Source organism: Cylas formicarius, unplaced genomic scaffold (genome assembly GCF_029955315.1).
Source record: "Cylas formicarius isolate icCylForm1 unplaced genomic scaffold, icCylForm1.1 PGA_scaffold_2__14_contigs__length_35257938, whole genome shotgun sequence".
In the NCBI taxonomy this organism is placed as follows: Eukaryota; Metazoa; Arthropoda; class Insecta; order Coleoptera; family Brentidae; genus Cylas; species Cylas formicarius.
In genome coordinates, this window is record NW_026844319.1 from 29,366,120 (window position 1) to 29,386,688 (window position 20,569).

Consider the following 20,569-nt stretch of genomic DNA (forward strand, 5'->3'; position numbering starts at 1 on the left):
AATAAATTAACGAGAGTCGGTGAAATAGACTTGAGTCTTGTCGCAATTAATTGTCCCACAGAGAGTGTCTTTAAACAAATTAGGGATTTGTTAAGAAAGTTATCGATCTTTCACAACAATGAATAAGAAGTTAGTTTTCTTCGACGATTTTAGAAGCTTGGATACCGATCAACTTGAATTGATTCCTGTGCAACATTTCTTGGAGCATGTGAGACCGCACGATTTGTTAAATATGTGGCATAAGTTACCAGTACGACATCGCAACAATTTTGAATTGCAAACTCATTTGCCCTGCTTTGTTCACTATAACAGACCGGACAGCAAAATGCATATCGACGGCCCGGCACCTCCCCAGAATAAATGTCATTATTGTTTGAGTGTTATAAAAGCAGTTACCGAGATCTAGGATAGATTCATTCGGGCTAGAAACATGGTTTTGTTAAGTGCTCACTTTGTTTTGTTGTCGGCTGTGGTACAAAACGTTTTCTATATACATAAACCTAAGGATGTGATTGAAGCGTTCGTTTGTTTCAAAAATCATAATAATCGGTGCATTTGGCCCGATACGTGGACGCGTATGCAACTCGCTCAGGTCAACGGAATCGACAAGCTACAAACTTTTAGCGAGACATTGTCGAATAACACTACCGCAGATAAGCCGTATTTAAATTACAAGGTACGTTTCGTTTTCGCGAACCGGAGCTACGAAGACCACGGCGAATGGCAAACGATCGCTATCAAGAATTCCAATAACACCAGCGGCGGCGTTAACGACATTTGCGGTAACGAATACAACATCTCGGCAGATCGAAAAACTATTTTAATCCCGCTATATGTAACTACGTGCGCTTGTTTGCTTCTTTTGGCAAAATGCTTATTCAAATTGACTAAATGTAAATATCTCTCTTAATTACACCGATAGTGGGGGGTTGTTGATATATAAGTACATTTGAATTTGATACCGAAGTCAGTCTGTTTGTCACAATGTGTAACAAAGTGGTCACTATCGATGAAAACACGATTTTCGAAATAAAGAATTCAGGTGTCCGTTTCATCTTCAAGAACAAGCACATAGATTTTCAAGTCCAGGATTTTTGGGATTTTTTGTTCTTTCTGGAGGACGAGGTGGGAGAAATCATGTTCTGGAACGACATAACAGTCTACATCGGGAGCAGTATCGAGGTGACCTATTCGAACGAAGAAGAGAGCTGTGAGTTGATACTGAAACGGGATCATGGCGACGAAATTATCCTCGACCGCGATGAAGTAGAAAATCTCATGGACCAGAAACACCGCTTGTACGAAGCATTACGTTGTCTACATATGAGCTAATAAATATTTACTATTGTATCTATAGTTTTTCTTTTATTAAACCGTGATTATTGAGACACTCTGTATAAGTCACTCGACTTGTTTACCGACGACCCGATCACCCGCGTCACCGCGCGACACCGTCGCCGTGCCGCACCGTCACCGCCCTCTACCGGGGGGGCCTACGACGGTCGGAGCGCGCGACATCTAGCAGCGACGGGCGGAACCGGGGCAAAACAGGACGCTACACAAGCGCGCGACATCTAGCAGCGACGGGCGGAACCGGGGCAAAACAGGACGCTACACAAGCTGGGTGGGGGGCGGAGCGCACTCTGGGAGACAGGGGGGACACTAGGACGCCACGCGCGGGGGGCCCCCGCTGCGGGGGGGTTAGGAAATTGAGGTTATGTACGGTTTCTGTTGCTTATATCGGCACTATACATCTACTCGCTCGTTAGTCACGACAGCTTCACAAATGTAAAGCAGCACTAATTGCAAAAAAAACTAAGCCGATGTTTTCTTAAATACTTCCACAGTATAATACGACCAAAAATATAGTGCATTTATTGCTTTGACGTTTTAAGTATTTTACAGTACCTTAACCTCATACCTTCGCAGGACCGTGGAACAACTAAATAGGTCTTCAATGAGATGGACCGTAACGAATATTTGTACAATTTTTTATTGAAAAGTAAATGACCCGCTTTAAATTTCGAATAAGCGGAAGCGTTTATTTTATTTTAACATTCGGTCGTGTGCATCGTTCTTAAAAGTTTAATCTAATTTGCAATATGTTCGTATATATTACGGAGGTATTTGACTGTGATACTTCCAGAAGTACGTATTTATGTACCTGATTCTCGAGCTTTGATCCTGCGAGGCTCTTTTCACCGGATAGTTCAAAGGGTTAGCGTAAGCACCCGTGCTCTGGTATTTTTGTGTCTTCTACATTGTTCTTCGATTTGTTAACAACAACAGCCTTTTTTAAGACTATAGAGTATATTCGCGGTAGATACAGGAACGTTATAAGAATACAGAAAAAATATTTATTAGAATCTTACAATTACACATTTTTTGAACTTTCCTGTTTTTTAACACTTTAAAATGTGGAGACCGTGGAATGAAGCACATGTTCCCCTGTTAGGAGAAGACATGGACAACAACGCATAATTTGAAGACTAAGTGGAGGTGGTAGTCGAATCTAACGCCAATTTAGAAGACGAACTACCTCAGCAAATTGTTTTGAATGTTTACAATTGTATAAACAATTCAGATAGGGAAGTAGGAGCAGCCATAAAAACAAGTGACATGACCAAAGTTTCGAAGTCAACTGTAAGAAAAATTGTTGCAAATGAGATAGTCAAGAGAAAGGTGAGAGAAGATGAGAAAATCTCGAGATCAAAATACAACACATGCTCGTGCTCCGAGTGTTCGAAGTTCAAGATCTTGGCGAAACGTCTGCAACGTCTGCAAACGTCATCACTTTTTGAATATGAATGAATAACTGTGAAAATCTGCATATTTTTTGGTCTAATTTAACTGTGTTAAATGGATTTTCGTTAAGTAAAAGCCACCTCAGCCCAACAAATTTTAATATCTATCAATTGGCCTGCCTTTGAAGTCAAACGTGAAAGACAATTTATACGGGGTGCGTGCGCTATAAAATTCCATTCACTAAGCGAAGGTTCCGTACGTGCTACGCATTCGCCCCGCTCACCGACGATTTTTCGAAAGCAGTCTTGTTAAATCTAAAAATATGATGTTGCCGTGTAGCTGTGCGTCATTCATCTATCTAAACTAATGGGGCATCAATAACGAACATCTTTGTTGCTATAGCCTCCTCAAAACTGTCACTAACCAAAACTAACCAAAACTGTCACTACCTATCTGGCAACTAACCAAAACTGTCACTACCCATTTGTCAACTAACCAAAACTAACGAAAACTGTCACTACCCATCTGGCAACTAACCAAAACTGTCACCACCCATCTGGCAACGTTGGCTGCGGTTCAATTCTTTTGACACGCAACACGGCTGCACTCTCTCCGTCTCTGTCTACGCGTGAGTTTTTCCTCGAAAAAACGCTTTAACGACGTCGCTTCGCGAAAAAATCGCGAAGTTTTCGACTGTTAACATTCTTCGCTGACCCCCGAAAAAAAAAAGCGGTTTCGCTATTATAGCCAAGTCCAATTTAGCAGCTATCTTAATTACAACTTCTGTGCGTTCGACAAAAAAGCGCGCTCTGCAAAGGATGAAAAGGAGCCGACGCTACGTAATAGCCGACCAGCGGCGTAGACCGCGTTACTATTGAACGAGCCAAACTAAGTGAATTAATAAAACTACCATCATAAAAGCCACTCAAGGCATCTCCATTCCATTCGAATAAGCTGGAGGAATAGGTAGTGATAGGTATAATAAAAGTGAGCAAAACATCACCTACTCAGGTACGAAAAGCGAAATAGGCATGGTATGGCATGGCAATTTCCCAGTTCTAGAAGATTTCTACATTTCGCATTTTTAACTTCAGTAGTAAGTGGTAGATAGTCTTAAAATGTGCTCCACGAAAATTAGAGTTACGCGATTGGTGCGAGGAAACCAATATATTGAATATAACTTTGGTAAACATTTTGCAAAGGCTGCCCAAATAATCGAAAAAGGCGAATCATTTTAGTTCTCTTGTTTGTTTTAATTTAATTTTATAACAATTAATTATAAATGATACGGATACAGACAATTACCTATGTCTGTAATTTAATAAATCATTTATTTTAGTAAAATATTAAAAATCAGAGTTTGGTAAGATTGATGTAAATGTCTATAATAATATCTAAAGGAAGTTAAGTATGAAGCAGGGCAGGGCAATATTTCTATTGTAAGGTCTATGATAATATATAAAAGGAGTGGAGTGTCAAACCTGATGACTATAACAGACAAGCAAGCAAAAAAATTAAACACTCTCAACAGTAAAAAAAATGGATTTCCTGTTCTAAAATTGTGTACAATGGATGTAAATCTCTAATGTAATGTCTATGGCAATGTCTAATGGGAGTTGAGTGTCTAGCCTGGTGACTACAATAGACAAGTAAGCAAAAAACTTAACACCCTCAAAAATTGTTTTTTTTTTTGTTCTAATACTGAGTATTACAAATGTAAATGTCTAATGTATTGTCTATCTTAAGGGAGTTGAATGTCTAGCCTAGTGACTACAATAGACAAGCAAGCAAAAAAACTCAAATACTGTCTACGTTAAAAAAAAAGTCGTTTTCGATCAAAAACTGAATACCACAAATCAAAATGTCTAATGTAATGCCTTTGATAATTCCTTAGGGAAGTTGAGTGTCTAGTCTGGTGACTGCAATAGACATGCAAGCAAAAAAAATTCAACACTCTCAACAGTAAAAAAAAAGAATTGGCTTTCTTGTTCTAAAACTGACTACTATAAATGTCTACGATAATATCGTGTGGGAGTTGAGTGTCTAATATGGTGACTACAATAGACAAAAAATCAACACTGTCAACAGTAACAAAAAATTCGTGATTACCGTTCGCTGGTTTAGACTGCAAAAACTCGACGTGCGCTACTGGGCCGACCTCGCGCGAGTAGATTCAGAAATTACTCTAGTTAATTTAACGAAACGTTGCAATTATTATCGTGCCAGATATTGAGAATTGTTCCCTAATAACCGACAATTAAAGGCCGAACAATATCCATTAGTTATCGCCACCTTTTCGTCTTCGAACGGCCATTTTTCAGAATTATTCGGCAAACAGGCAGCAAGCTCGTGCGTCACATTTAATTTTAGAAAATGTTTTTTTTACTGTTGATAGTATTGAGCTTTTTTTGTTTGCTCATCTAGTATAGTTACCAGATTAGACACTCATATGTTTATATAATATTTTGTATTTATATTTAATTGCAATTATTTTGCTTCATTTGCAAATCTAAGATCTTCGTCTTCAAAAAATTGTAACTTCTATGGGGAGCAAATAGTATAATTTATTAAATAAGCGAATCTGGACAACATATCAAGAGATACGACAGGGGTCCAATAACGGAACCCTGCGGCACTCCTGGAGTAACTTTACCAGAATCTGGTATAACATTATCAGTTCTAAAAACGTGCTGCCTATTATGTAGAGAGAGATTGATCGATATTCGAATGCTTTTGAAAAGTTATGCATTAATGAAACATTTTTATCCAAATTTGGAACATTCATTCATTAAATCGAAGTAGTTCTTTTGCAAGTGTGAAAACTAGGTTTTTTTTTAAATAAAATTTTGGAAAAACAATTATGTTTAGGTATGCATTATTATTAATAATCAAGGTGAAGAATTTCAAAACAAAACTTGATTGTTAAAAGAAAAGTATGTTTTATTTGTTAAGCTTCTTTAAGCCACACCATCATTCTTTACAACATTTGTGTCTACCATTTTCTCATAGTTTTTGAAACCCAATTTGAGCGATTTTGAAATTTAATGGCATTTTTTTGCATTATACCTTTATTTGCCCCAAAAAATTATTACTTTACTTTTTTTTATTTAACATATGGGGAAAATAACCTCAAATACAAGTACAAATGGCTGAGTTCCAATTGTATGGATTTATACCAAAATCACTAAAAAATCGCGTAAATTCAAATACCATGGAAAACAAAGAATATCTACTAAACCGGATTAGAATAGAAGTTCAAATTAAAAATGAAAAATATTCGGAATCCATCATTTCCGCATTAGACAGGTTACGCAAAACATATTTCATATGCATTGAACAATTGAGCAATTATATTATACCTATCTCAATTATAAGTTCTCATATTGCGTTTAAGTTAAGAAATATTTCGGAAACTATCAAATTTAGAATTAGTCAATCAACTTAACCAATTTAATTATATAATTTTATGTAATTATTTAATTAAATTAATTAATTTGACAAATTAATTAATTTTATTAATAAATTAGTTGGTAAATTAATTTAATTATTTACATTAAATTAATTAAATTAATAATTTAATGCAAATAATCATTTTTTCAATTAATTGGATTAAATAATTTAATTTTAATTTTGATTAACACATATGTGGGTGCATAGAGTTTTATAATTTAAAAGATTGGCAAAAAAAACTTGGCTTAAAAATTAACACTGACGATCATTTCGAATAGGAAGCTGAGGTATTATTTTAAAAAAAAACAAAATTAACGGACACTGCTAAATTATTTCAACTATTGTGACATTTTATATGGTCCACCCTTGGATAATTGAGAGGGTACAAAAAGTATAAGGGGATAAGAAAATATGATCCAGTCTCACAAACTGTCAGATGGTTGAATATAATGACGTTTAAGACAGCTGTTCGCAACTTGTGCCTTAGATTTTTTGAAAAGCCTTCAATTAATTAACCTTTAATTAAAAATGTTCAGTTTCAAACTTTTTATGTATACTTATATGCATTTTCTTTTGCATTTTTATAACTGCTTCATCTCCTTTTCCGCAATTTATGTAGTTTTACGGTGTAAATATATTATTGGTATTATTATTATTATTATTATTATTATTATCATCATTATTATAATTATTATATATTATAATATATTATATTATATATTAATAATAATATTAAACAAGGCATGTACCTGCTGAGCGTAAGCCGAATGTTGCCGCTTCATGTAGGGCCTGATGTATTGGACCACCTTCTCCTTGGGATAGTTGGTGTGGTCGGTCCAAGACTTGGACCTGCTGGAGCCACCAGAGGGGGCGGGGCGACCGGACACTTCTGCTGCCGCCGGCACTGGCCAAGACGGGAACTTCTCGTGTCCAGGACCGTACTTGATCGACTGCCGGGGCGGTAAATGCAAGGTCAGTGGTCCCGGACCCGCCCGGAACTTACCTTGAGGGACGAAGAGTCACGGACGGGCGGTTCCGGAGGCGGCGAGTCGTCATCTCTCGTCGCCGTTCGATCGGTGGCGTCGCCACTGGTCTTCTGGCGATACTGATGGGCGGCGAAGTGCTTGTTCGACTGGTGGAGGTCGGGGGTGGACTTCGACGGCATCATTGTAATGGCGGAAAACCGGAATGGACCGGTACCGGAGCTGCGCGACGACAGTGGCGGCGGTACGGGGGTGCGAAAGCCATCAGATCGTCAGTTTTGGCGGTACGATCTAGAAGAATGTTTTCAATTGACGGAAAATTTATTTATTTATCATTATTAACAATTTACAGTTTAGTGAATAACAATAATAGTAGCAGATATTTTTTAAATGGGAGAACACCTTGCATAAAAATCCATAATTCCGCACTTCTGAGTGTGTTCAAAATAAAAAAAAAGAAAAATCTGATGATGGCTTGCCGAAACACGAAACGTCATACGAACCTCATTAATAATTATTAATAACAAATAATAATTAATTAATTAATATAATAAATAATAATTTTTATAATTATTAATGTTTATTTATAAGGTGAATAGTGTTTTAATCCTAGAAGAACTGCGTAAAAAAGTACTGTATATTGTGTATTAATAAATATACTATGTAGAAATGTGATGAAATAAAACGTAATAAATTGTTGCTTTGTGCTGATTTGTACATGTTTTAAGATTGAAAACACACTTATATTCCGCTTGTTAGCGTAGGTAGATAAATTCCTAGGACGGTCCTTAAGTTAGTTAAGGGTCTGCTCGGCAGGGGTTCCGGTTTTAGAGTAATAATCAATAGGCAAATTTAATAACGGGGTCCGTTGTAAAAGCACCATATTTCTGGTGCAAGTATACTACTTCCAATAGGGCCAATTTTGAAATATTATCCTAGGATTAGGATATTTCGTGAGCCGACGAAATCATTGTACCGGATGATCATTTATAACGTCCCTCCCCTATGACTTTTTCCATTTTAAGTCAAATAAAAAAGTTGTATGCAGGATGAGATACAAGTTATTTTTTTTTATTGGAACGCCATGTATATTAAACGTTTTAACAAAATATATAACATAATGAAATAACGAACGCTCGAAATCCGTGAATAGGACACCGTGTACGTCGACCTTTAGATTTTGAAGGTGATTCGTCGTTCGACTTCGCTCCGGACCCGCCGATAACATCCCAATATTTCGATTTTCCTCTTATTTCATCCGGAGGTAACCGTTACCTCGGCGATAAAATCTTCCGAGTTAATAGAAAAATGGTTAGTTAAAGGCACCTCGTCGTTGTCATAATCTGTGATCGCCATAACTGAACCCGTTCGACTGTTATCTTCTATCAGTAACAAATGGTGGAAGGGGAGGGGGACGGGGAGAGGAATAATTATGGAATAACTCTTCTCCTTGCCCACAAAAATTGACGCCATGCGGCTTAAGAAGGTGCTGAACAAATTAAATTGATGATATTCATGTGACCCTCATTTTTTGCCTAAAGTAGATGTGCAAGGAAATATTTATATGTAAATTTGAGGATTTAAAACGAACAAAAAGTCAGTTATATTTTATATATAGTTAAATTATCTTTCAACATCAGTCAAATTCGTAAAATTATTTTTATAAAATGGCATTATTTATTTTTATATTTTTTTAATTTAATATTTTTTATTTATAAACTATCTTTCAACATCAGTCAATTTCGTAAAATTATTTTTACAAAATGGCATTATTTTTTTATATATTTTTAATTTAATGTTTATTTATTCATAAAATATCTTTCAACATTAGTCGAATTCGTAAAGTTATTTTTATAAAATGTTTGTGAAATACATTAAATCTTAAAATCGATCTTCTGTCAATATCTGATTTATTGGATTCCTCTTCGCAGACTTATCACTTAAATACAATACTTTGGACTCTTCCATTTGCCGCGAAACGTGTCCACCATCGCGTCAAGAAAATTGAATCGTATTGTGCGTGTGAATCAAGCCTGGTAAGATGGGACAAAAATAAGTTATATATTTCATTAATTGATTTTATGTATATCAACATTCTATTAGGGTTAACCCATTTTATAGGTCAAATCAAGTATATGTTTAAAGAATTTTTTTTATTGAAGTAAATTAGAGCAAATAAAAAATAGGTTTTCAAAATTTGAAAAAAAATATCAAATTTTTCGAAATACAGTAAAAACAACTTTTTTCAATAATTTTTTGGATTATATAGTTCGGCAATTGCTAGCATGCATAAGCTCGATTATTGCCGTATATAGTTTTACTCTTATGCTTTGCTTATGCTTATGCTTTTACGCCAAGGAGAATTTATTGCCTGGGATGCTATTTTTAATATCCATATCGCTTAAAATTTCTTTTTATTGCTCTTATTTCTTCTTCATTTTTTTCCTTTCACTTTATTGTAATCAATTTCGATTGCATCACAAATTATATATTAATATTTGTTAAATTAAAATAAAAAAAAATCAGTATATAATTATTAAATAATTTTTATTTATGTATTTGTAGATTAGTGTGTAAGACGTAACATTTGGTTTTGAAAAATGCATGTATTAACAAAAATCAAAACTCTTTCCTAATTATCTTTCTATAAGGTACCGAAATTTTTGTGTGATGTCCATAGTAAAGATACATACAATGCACGGACGTTAGTTTTGTTTTATTTATTTCAGTAGTAGTAGTAGCTTAGAGTAAACAAAGTTTTGTGAGGAAAATTTTAATGGACCGGATTTTGAAAAATATGTAAAATAGCGTATATTTTATATATTTTTTATTTTATCTTTTTTGATACATTACTTATTATTCGACATCATTCAAATTCATAAAATTCTCATTTATTATTTATGATTTTTGTATCAACTTAACAGATTTCGAAGTAAGGTTCTAAAATGGCATATGTTACATATATTTTTAATTAAATATTTTTTTATTCATAAATTCTCTTTCATCAGTCAAATTTGTAAAATTATTTTTATAAAACGCCACATTATTTTTATATATTTTTAATTTAATATTTTTTTATTCATAAATTCTCTTTCATCAGTCAAATTTGTAAAATTATTTTTATAAACCGCCACATTATTTTTATATATTTTTAATTTAATATTTTTTTATTCATAAATTATCTTTCAATATCAGTCAAATTCGTAAAATTATTTTTATAACATTTAAATCGATCTTCTGGCAATATCTAATTTATTATTTATTATTAATTATTTTTGTTAAACTTTATCAGCTTTTGAAATTAGGTTCTAAAATGTCCTGCATTTTACATATTTCAAATTTATTATATTTTTATTCCTTGATTATTTTTCAACATAAGTCAAATTCGTAAAATTATTTTTATAAAATATTTGTGAACCTTTAAATCGATCTCCTGGCAATATCTAATTTATTATTTATTATTGATTATTTTTGATACAATTTACCAGCTTTTGAAATTAGGTTCTAAAATGGCCTATTTTTTATATATTTTTAATTTAACATTTTTTTATTCATTTATTATTTTTCAACATCAGGTAAATTCGTAACATTATTTATATAAAATGTTTGTGAAATCCATAAAACCTCTAAATTTAACTTCTGACAACATCTCATTTATTACTTATTATTATTTATTCTTGTATTAATAAATTAAATATTATATTTTTAAAACGCTCAATATGAAATGAAATATGAAATATGAAAACATATAAACTGTCAACTAACTTATTATTAATTAGATTAACAGATGCATATAAAAAGCAATCGTAATTATTAAATAATAGCCTAGAAGTGAAACTAAAGGGTGTTAAAGGCTCATAAAACTGTATTAAATCAATATGTTTAAAGCTTTAGAAAAAAGTTGGGTTAGTAGTCACATCTTGCGTGCTTTTTCTTCTTCCCGTAGCATTTTGCTTATATATAAACAACGCCAGAACTTTTTTTTTTCTACTGCAAACCTTTACGGGTCCGTACAATCAAATGAAACCTAAGCCTAACGATTTTGAACTTTGGCAACCGCAAAAGCGAACACATAAATTGGATAACAAGACAACCAGTCCTTATGCATTCCTGTATCAGTGATCGTTATAACAGTATCGTTTTTATCAACGTTTCGAATCAGTTGTGGGCGTGGGCGTCCATTTATTACGACGACACATCGATCATAAGCCCTACTTAACGACTGCCACCCATGGATAAATCGCGTCTGCGCAGCAGTTTCCACAAATTTTCCGCAATGCGTGTAGGCAACCAACTATACACTAATTCATCGTTTTAAAGACTCACCGTGGTTTGTTGTAATGTAATTACAGGTTCAAAATATTCTATAAAGTAGAGCTCATCAACTGGTCGCATTTTGTGGTTATATTTTTTTTTTATATTCAGATGAAACGTCAGATAACAACAATGAACTACCAATAAGTGAGAGGCAAATACGCAAAGAAACGTATTAGACTAGACCCGGAAGATAAAAAAGGGGCAATTTGCTCTCAAAAAAAGATTACATAACACTCACGATCTAGCTCTATAAAAAAATATAAAAATCTTATAGAACACACATAACTAAATACCTAATATATAACATATAATATAAACACTTCGAAGTGTTTTCGGAGCGCGAGCATTGAAGATGGCAAGTGAGATTTTGGGGAAACGTCTGCAGGATTCCAGTCGGAGTTCAGCAAGCGAACGGATGATATCCCGGAATATAGTTTCATCACATTTTTCCATCTGTGAGAATATATATATATATATATATATATATATATATATATATATATATATATATATATATATATATATATATATATATATATATATATATATATATATATATATATATATATATATATATATATATATAAATGGGTCTTTAGTATTTATTTATTATAAAGAATGTTCAAACTTAATTGTCAAACACAGATAACACCTTGTGACTGTCGAATTTAAAACAGTTCTTAAAATATCAGACGTAATATTTTCAAATGCATCAAGAACTAGTCTTCTCAGTATTAAAAATTCGCCAGTAGACTGGTAAGTTTTGGAATGTCCCGAAACAAAAAAAATCAAGTGGAGTGACGTCCGGCGAACGAGGAGGTCGACCACTTTGAACACATTGTATATACGTGTTATTCTATACGCACTTCCGTGTCTCTGGTGCCTTTTTTTGCCTTAATTATTTATAATATTATAACAATTTTCTGCAATAATAAAATGGAGAAAGATTTTGTGAGCAGTAACATTGCATTGCTAACTGTCAACTAACATATGCGAGGTGTGTGCAAAAAGCAAGATGGCTTTTCGGCAATGTACAATTCGATCTTGGATATTTTTTTGTTATGTTGGTACACATGTCCATAACATATGTTCACAATTTCAGCCAGTTTAGACGTTTACTTTTTCTTTGTGAGACAGAAGCGTTGGACCGGTTTTGTGTGCTAAACGATTTTCTGTTGTTTAAAAAAAAATAGGATAAAATTTTGTGTAAAAAATTTAATCTAACTTGAGCAAAAAACATTGTTTATAGATGGCCGATGACGATGCTAAGCAAGCTTTAGGAATTGTGAAAAAAAATCATGTATCTTACATCCCGATAATGCGTCTACTCACTCATCGTTGCTTGTGTCTTTTGGGCCAAAAACAATACCACAATCGTGCCTCAGCCACCATATTCACCGGCTATGGCATCCTGCGACTTTTTCCTGTTCCCACAACTCAAGAAACCCATGAAAGAATGGATGTTCGGCACGATTGAGACGGGAAAAAATCGTTGGAAGAACTCAAGACTATACGAGAAAGTGCTTCGATAAATGAAAAAAACGTTGGCTCATAAATGTGGGGGGGCTGGGGGGACTTACTTTGAAGGGGACAATTTAATTTTGATAAATAAATAAATACTTTTATCGATGGACGTAATCACACAGTAGCTCGCGTATTCTCGCGTTTCTCAAACAACCAAAGAAAACGTACTGGTTTGATTAGAAAATATGCAAATTCGTTGGGAAACGGTGCAGCTCGTTACGTATAATAAAGGTTATGTGTTAATTATTCTTCTAACATAATAAATATATATTTTTTTCTTAAAAAAAAAAGGATACGCAGGCATTTCCATATGCGACATTATTAGAACGAATAACGTTTACGAGCGAAAAATTGCATAAATCGTTGGCGGATATCGTCGTCGAGTTTTATTAAACAATAAACCAACGTCAATAATAAAACGAACGATTCGTTTAAATGGCGGTGTGCCACGCTCGAGAGAGTGTGAAATGCTGGGGCTCGTTCTATCGTTTCGGATCCGTTATAAAATAAATACGTATCGCTCATCAACTGGAACCTCTACGAAGCAATGCGTAAAGAAAACGATTCGAACTTCGTGTGGGACATCATCGTTTCCGTCGATTTTCAATATTTCGGCGATCGTCTTTACTTTTTTAAACGTCAGGTTATACCACTGAAACGTCGCTAACCAAACTTTACTACGAACATTGTCGACGTACCGGATGGTCTATTTAAGACTCACCTATATTTAACTCTGCACTCGTATGTCGCCGTATAGGCGCCACGCCATGTCTTATCATTACAGCAGGTTGGCCGGTCTGTCATCCCCTAAGCTCACTTCTAATATTTCTTGAACCTTCGTTTGAAGACAGGTTTACGTAAAAATAAAAGATAGCACGATATTTATTTTATACATGCCATCGAAAGCTGTTTATTTTATATCTGTTGATGTATATATTTCGACCACTTCAGTTCACGTGTGCACCATTTTTTCATTTTGAATATTACTCAGTTTTATAAGTAACACCATTGGGTAAAGTTCGGTGTACTTTTTTTGTACTAATTTTATATTGACGCTCCTGTGATAATATTAATGACTCTAGTAGTGGTAGTGATATTATAGTTACAAAAAGACGAAGAACGGTACCTTTACCATCAAGTTGTAGCAGCAGTGAAGAAAACGAGAATATAACACAACCAGGTAATTTTGGTCAAGCCTACGAAATGGGGGATAGGAATTTATGGGTAATGGCGGATGCCAACAGCGTATATGTTTATTCAATTTTGCCGTACTAAGGAAGCTTTACATCGGAAGATTTAGTGAGATAATCTACGAGCTTGCCACTTGCAGAAGAATTGTTAAATCTAAATGTCAATTTGAAAGGCACTATTCAAATCAACCGCAAATTTATACCTGATTCTATCGAAAAAACAACATTTGTGGAAGGTAACACATTTAATTTGATGTTATTGGCGTGGGAAGAAAAAAGGCTCGTCGTCGCACTTACTTCGTGGGATATTTCATCTAAAGTTTGTTCGGGAATTGGTTGACGAGGTGACAAAGAAACTTTCGGCAGTGGTCCATCATCTGTAGATACAGATGAGAGGCTAAATGGTAAAATACATATTTTACACCAAAATGATGGAAATAAATAAAGACTGTGGTATGTTCTAACCGTAAAGTACAAGGCGGCAGGCGGGAAACTAGGTATATTTGTGACACTTGCACCCGTACACATCGGCGACTGCTTCGAACGGTACCATACACTACAACATTATAGGATGTAATTTTTTTATATTGTGTAAGAATTTATTTAATAATAATGGTTGTGATTATGATAATAATAGTAAAATATTTTTTAAAAAATTCTATAGTTTTTGTAAAGTTTTTAATTAAAAAAAGAACAATAAAAAAATACGAGTAGACAAATAAGTAGATAAAATAATAGTCCCGAGTGCAGTGTACTCGCGAAAGGACATATATACGACTGCAAAGGGTTAACTCAATAAGTACAGGGTTATTCATTAAATTTTGACACCCACCTACAGGTTTCATTTTGAAAAATAGAAAAAAAAGTGTAAACACAAAAGTTTGAAGATTTTTCCTCAATTATCTTATGCAAAAACCAACAACGATCTTCTTCTTCTGGTTCCTTCTCCTAACCGAGGTTGGATATTATCATGGTTATCCTGATATTGTTAACAGCTGCTCTGAATAGTTGGTTTGATGTTATTCCAAACCGTTTCCTTAAGTTATTAAGCCATTCTACCCTTGATCTTTCCCATAATCTTCTGTAGCATTGCATACTTAAGTCCTCTGATCACGTGACCGAAGTATTCCAATGTTAGGGAGTTAATCATTTAATCCTGTTTCTGGGTACTATGTAACAGTTCCAGGTTAGAAACCATGTCAGTTCATGAGATTCTCAACATTCGCCGATAGCACCAACTTTCAAAAGCCCGTACCCGTAAAGTAAAGTTGAGAAAACGTAGCATCGAAGCATTCACATTCTTAATCCGACGTTTATATATCTGAAAAATAAACTTTTTGATCTTTACAAATGCACCTGGCTACCTCCATGCCTCTAACCCTTAAAGTAATGTTGAGAAAACGTAGCATCGAAGCATTCATATTCTTAATATGACCTTTATATCTCTGCTGTAAAGCAACTTTTTGATCTTTACAAATGCACTTCTGGCTGCCTGTATTTTCTTCCTCTTTCTATCTTCGTGTTGTCTACAGAAAGAATTCCGTTAACATTTACTTTCTTTGTAATAGTCATGAATTTTGTTTCCTTAAGGTTCTTGTTTAGTCCACATCTTTCACATGCAGCTTCTCTGTAATTATAATGGTGTCGCCCTCCTGTAGTTCATCCATAGCTTCACTGAAAATTGCCTCACTATCACTATCGACTCTTGCTGTTTGGTTCCAGTAAAGATTCGTTATGATTCTGATGGCCCGACTGCCCATGTTCTGTAATATTTCGATAAGTTTTTGGCGCTTTGAGATATTTCACTTTAAAAATAATTATCCAATAGCCATATTGTTTGAGAATCGTAGAGTCTGCCTTGATAGCAACCCCATTATCTATGTTTGCAATGGTTTTAACAACGTTCTAGGTTTCACAACTAATCAAAACTAAACTATCTGCAACGTAAGTAAAATGATTTAAATGGCAAATACTAAAATTATATTATACAAACAATAAAATTAAACAATAACTAATGCTAAACATTTTCCACATAACCTCCATTATTTAATTAATAATTATTAATACACGAGGTGGTAAAATTAGAGTTGTCTCTGTTTAGATTTTGTAAAAAGATATTAAGTTTTTCTCTTATCACTTATTTTTTAGACTTAACAAAATGCGACGATATACGCCCGCCACTGATTCCGCGAGGTTATGGTCACCCGGGGCCACACTGTGACGACCCCGACACCCGCACAACCGGTCCCGACTCCGGGCAGGTCATTCGACGTTAGATTGCCAGTAGAAGATGTTGCCGCACCTGTGATTCCTCAACATGCAACATTGAATCTGAACAAAGTACGCACTGTGAGGCCACTTAATGACATAAATGACAATTGGATACTTAAACCTAGGGAAAACGTAATAAATGACAAAAATACAACTTACAATGGTAATGCAAATAAATAAAAGTTAAAAAAAGCTCCCAAAGTGGATGGGGGCGATTTTTACAAAAAAAAAATGCCTCGAAATAGACCATTCTTCGCAGCTTGGAAGATTGAAAATTAATAAATCAAAACATGGTGCAAGGTTAATTAAATCCATGAATTTTGCAATAGATTTATCAATTTAACTAATACTACATTCTATGAGTCCCAATTGCTGAAAAAGTGTTTCAACTTTAAATTACTCAAATAAAGATTAAAATTAAAACTAGCAGTAATTTCAATAAAACAGCCATTGCTATCCATTCTCTAGAATACATTACAAAACCCAAACAGTTTCTTAAATCATACATATGTTAACTTAAGGGGTGGCGTAAGGGTTTCAACCCTATACGGAATAAAACTCTCCCCAAAAACCAAAGAACTGTTCTATTTGACCACCTATTACATTGCCTTTCGGCTCTTCGGTCTATGTCGTACTGCCGTTCGTTCTTGCGTAGCCGGAACAGCATGCCGCTCGTCCGTCCCGACTCAGCATACGTTACTTTTGGCGGCCATAGAAAAGATATCGCTAACACATATACCAAAGTATACAATATGATATCGTCGAATTATACCAAAAACAAATCAAAACTGTAATTACCGATTCATCTCTTTCTAATGATAGGGAAAAATACCAACTAACAATCATGAATCCTCCACCACCATAATATTGATGTTTTACATAACCAATCAAAAAGCAAAAAATTAAATTCTGAAGTTTTATTAAATCTGTTAAAGTGATACTACACAGAGTCGATTTGTTATTCTTAGCTATAGGTTGTATTCGTATATCTGGAGAATTATGTCTTTAAAAGAAGTATTATCATGTCTTTGCTATTTAAAAAATAGCTAATGTTGCAAACAGCCACCTATTTAGGACACCCTGCATAAACATCTGTCAAACTGATTGAGTAGTGCATCATCTCTTTAGTCTGTGGTGCGTTGCAATACCTGGATCACTAGCGTCGCAACACATTTTTATATGGGGCAATCAAACTATGAAATAAAGCACATAACCTCCATTTTTGCATAAACCATGTAAAATCCGAATAGGAATTCCTTTATTTTAACCACGGATTCCAAAAATGTGGAAATATACAGGGCGTTCCATTTAAAACAACAAAGTTGGTGTCCAAGAAACGTTTGTATGAAACTTTCTTTCGTATCTCCTATTTGGCACGCGGTGTACATATAAGCTCAGTAGGAATGGTACCAATGGTAGGAACGGTAAAACCGTAAACATCGAAGCCAAGCATCGAAATAATTCTCGATCGTCTGAATTTATTACGAGGCGATTATTTTTCGAAAAAAAAAATGCAGGTCGATACCTCTGTTACGATCCAACGGTACGCTCAGAACCATATCCGAACCATGGGATAGAAAAAAGACTGTGACCATCGATTCTGCTGACCCAAAACGGATGTTTGTATCATTCCGCGTGAAATTTCGTTGATTCAATAACGCCTCGATACAAATTGAGTTTATTGACAACGGTGAAATTTCAATTTTAAAAATTTATTCATAATTAAAAAATAACACCTATTCTATGTATATTAGGATCTGTCCTGCAAAAATAACTTCTCTTCTTCACTTTTCTGGTGACTCTGTTTTGGTTTGGGTTTCAAAAGGGCCTCCATTTTAAAATTGAAGAGATTGAAGTCGACGAGATGCTCCCCCAAAACCCTCTTTGGGGGGAAATCAAAAGATATGTAGCTGAAAATATGAAAGACATATTGCACCGTTGCATACTATACTTTTTCTACGACCGTCACGACAAAATCACAATTTAACAAATTAAAAATAATAACAGATTATAGGATTACTAAATTTGGTAGCATTCAAACAACATACTCTAGTCTGTATAATTCCTAATCATACACCGATCTAGCATGCGGGAAGCGTCACTTTAACACGTTAGTTTCGTTTCCCGCGGATCCGAGCCACTTCGGATATTTCCGGGAAGTAATCGGATGTTTTGAGATGGTAGCAAAAGGTCGAATGTTCAAATGATCGAAAATCCCGAACGGCGTTCGGGTTCGGGCGGGGGGTGGTTTGTAACAGCCGATCCGCCAACAGCTGAGTCGTGACATATACGTGATCGAGTGACAGAATGTTTAGGTTAGAAATTAGATATCAAGTTTAAAACTTATTTAAAATGTTTTACCTTACTAAGTTAACATTTTATTACTTTTCTTAAACAGGAATTCAGTGAATTGTGGCTAGTAAATTGATAGCGTAATGCAGAACATGAGCAAATAGTTTTTCACGACGATTTTATGTATTATTCACTCGGAAGGTGTAAGGGAATAATATTATTCAATTAATGGGATGAAAGGTTAATAAATATATGTATCTTCGAGTTATTGTAAAGATATCTCAGAAGCACAGAAACAAAATATCAAGCATCAGGAAAAGTTGAAGAGAACGGTGTGTTCATCTTAAGGAAGGGACAACATAATCATGAACACTTGAAGGAACAAATACAAGACAGGAGTTACAAACGTGTAAGAAAGGAGAGCCAAAGAATATAGGCAATAGACTTGCGACAAGGTAATGAAGTTATTAGTAATAAAAATATTTGTAGAAATGTGTAAGTACATTACACTGTACAACTGAAGCTAATAAGTATTAATAAATTTCAACTATGTTAATTTAATTTTAGAAATGCCGAAGGTACCTTACTTCTTTCAACTCTATGCAGAGGTGGAGGCAATCGAATGTACCTGTAGAACTGAAAGACTTGACTAGAAAGCAAGCGTGTGACCTAGATATTAGTTTGGTTATACAGTTTTGGCACAAAAGGGCTCATAAATTGCTCGTGTTATAAACAAATCGTAATGGACTATAATTAACACTCTTTGGATTCACGCAAAGTTTTAACTCAGCAAACAGTTTCCCAACCAACTTTAATATTTTCAAATTTTACCTAAAAATTCGCGTTTGCGATTTGAACATCGAGGCTGGATGGGTATTATCTAGTTTTGCCACCTTGGCAGCTATAAAGTCTCTGCTGGTATTACCGACGACACTTTTTAGTCCGTAGATAAGGCAGGTAAGAGACCCGCTCTAATCGTCATAAGCCGCCCTTTGTGTCCACCATAGCCGAGGCGACAATAGAAAGCGATAAGAAAAGAGAGAGGACAATGAAAAATAGGCCGACAAGGTTATTTCCGAAATTAACTTCGAGGCTTTTCGTTGTTGCCTTTCAGTTTTTATTACTATGCTTTTGCTCGATTCGGCGGTAATTTTAGCATCGAACAGAAAAAAGTATTCTTTAATCATATACAGCATATATTTATGTATTTATACTATTAATATTGATATTACCAATACCATGACAAGACATGATATTAAAATACTCACGTCTCCAAAGTAGTATATCTCGTTTATTATTCGTTTTAAACAAAAATGTTAAAAAAGAAGCAAATTAAAATTATTGTTACAATCTCAAATCAAAAATAAAGTATCCATATAAAACAAAATTTCTAGTTTTTACTTACCAACTAGTTAGTATCTTTCAGAAAAAAAAAACTTTAGAAGACATCAAGATAAATAATAAACGATTCTTATTTAAGAAAAAAAAACACTACTATTAATAATTTTTAACAAAATTGACCGTTAATAAATTAGTATATTAAAAAAATATGTTTTATTTTTGAAATTTTTACGTCTTACACAAAGGTCCATATAAAGAGTCCTTTTTAAAATAGACCCACAATCCCCACTTTAATTAATGACATTCAATTAAAAAACACCCTGTATATTATAGTTACATAGTTCTTGAATCAATTTTCGATTATAATACGAACATTTACAAATATATTGTGTTTCCCAAAAATTTCTTTACCGGAGACCTCTCCTTGATTTCGTAAAACGGAAAGGTCCTCAGTCC

At 34.3% G+C, this 20,569-nt stretch overlaps 1 protein-coding gene across 4 annotated transcripts in view; it reads right to left on the reverse strand.

Moving 5' to 3' along the window:
- The window catches only part of LOC132697921 (protein Shroom), a 227,211-nt gene that overhangs the window by 87,406 nt on the left and 119,236 nt on the right, over positions 1-20,569 (reverse strand). For 2 of the 4 annotated variants that reach the window (XM_060663684.1, XM_060663685.1), the window contains 2 exons: positions 7,199-7,469; positions 6,945-7,145 (listed from right to left, as the gene is read on the reverse strand). In XM_060663684.1, coding sequence (XP_060519667.1) covers positions 6,945-7,145; positions 7,199-7,363 — 366 coding nt within the window. In that variant the 5' untranslated portion in view covers positions 7,364-7,469. Of the gene's footprint in view, positions 1-2,164; positions 2,368-3,282; positions 3,399-6,944; positions 7,146-7,198; positions 7,470-20,569 lie in introns of those variants that run through there. The other 2 variants (XM_060663686.1, XM_060663687.1) reach the window with 2 other exon arrangements.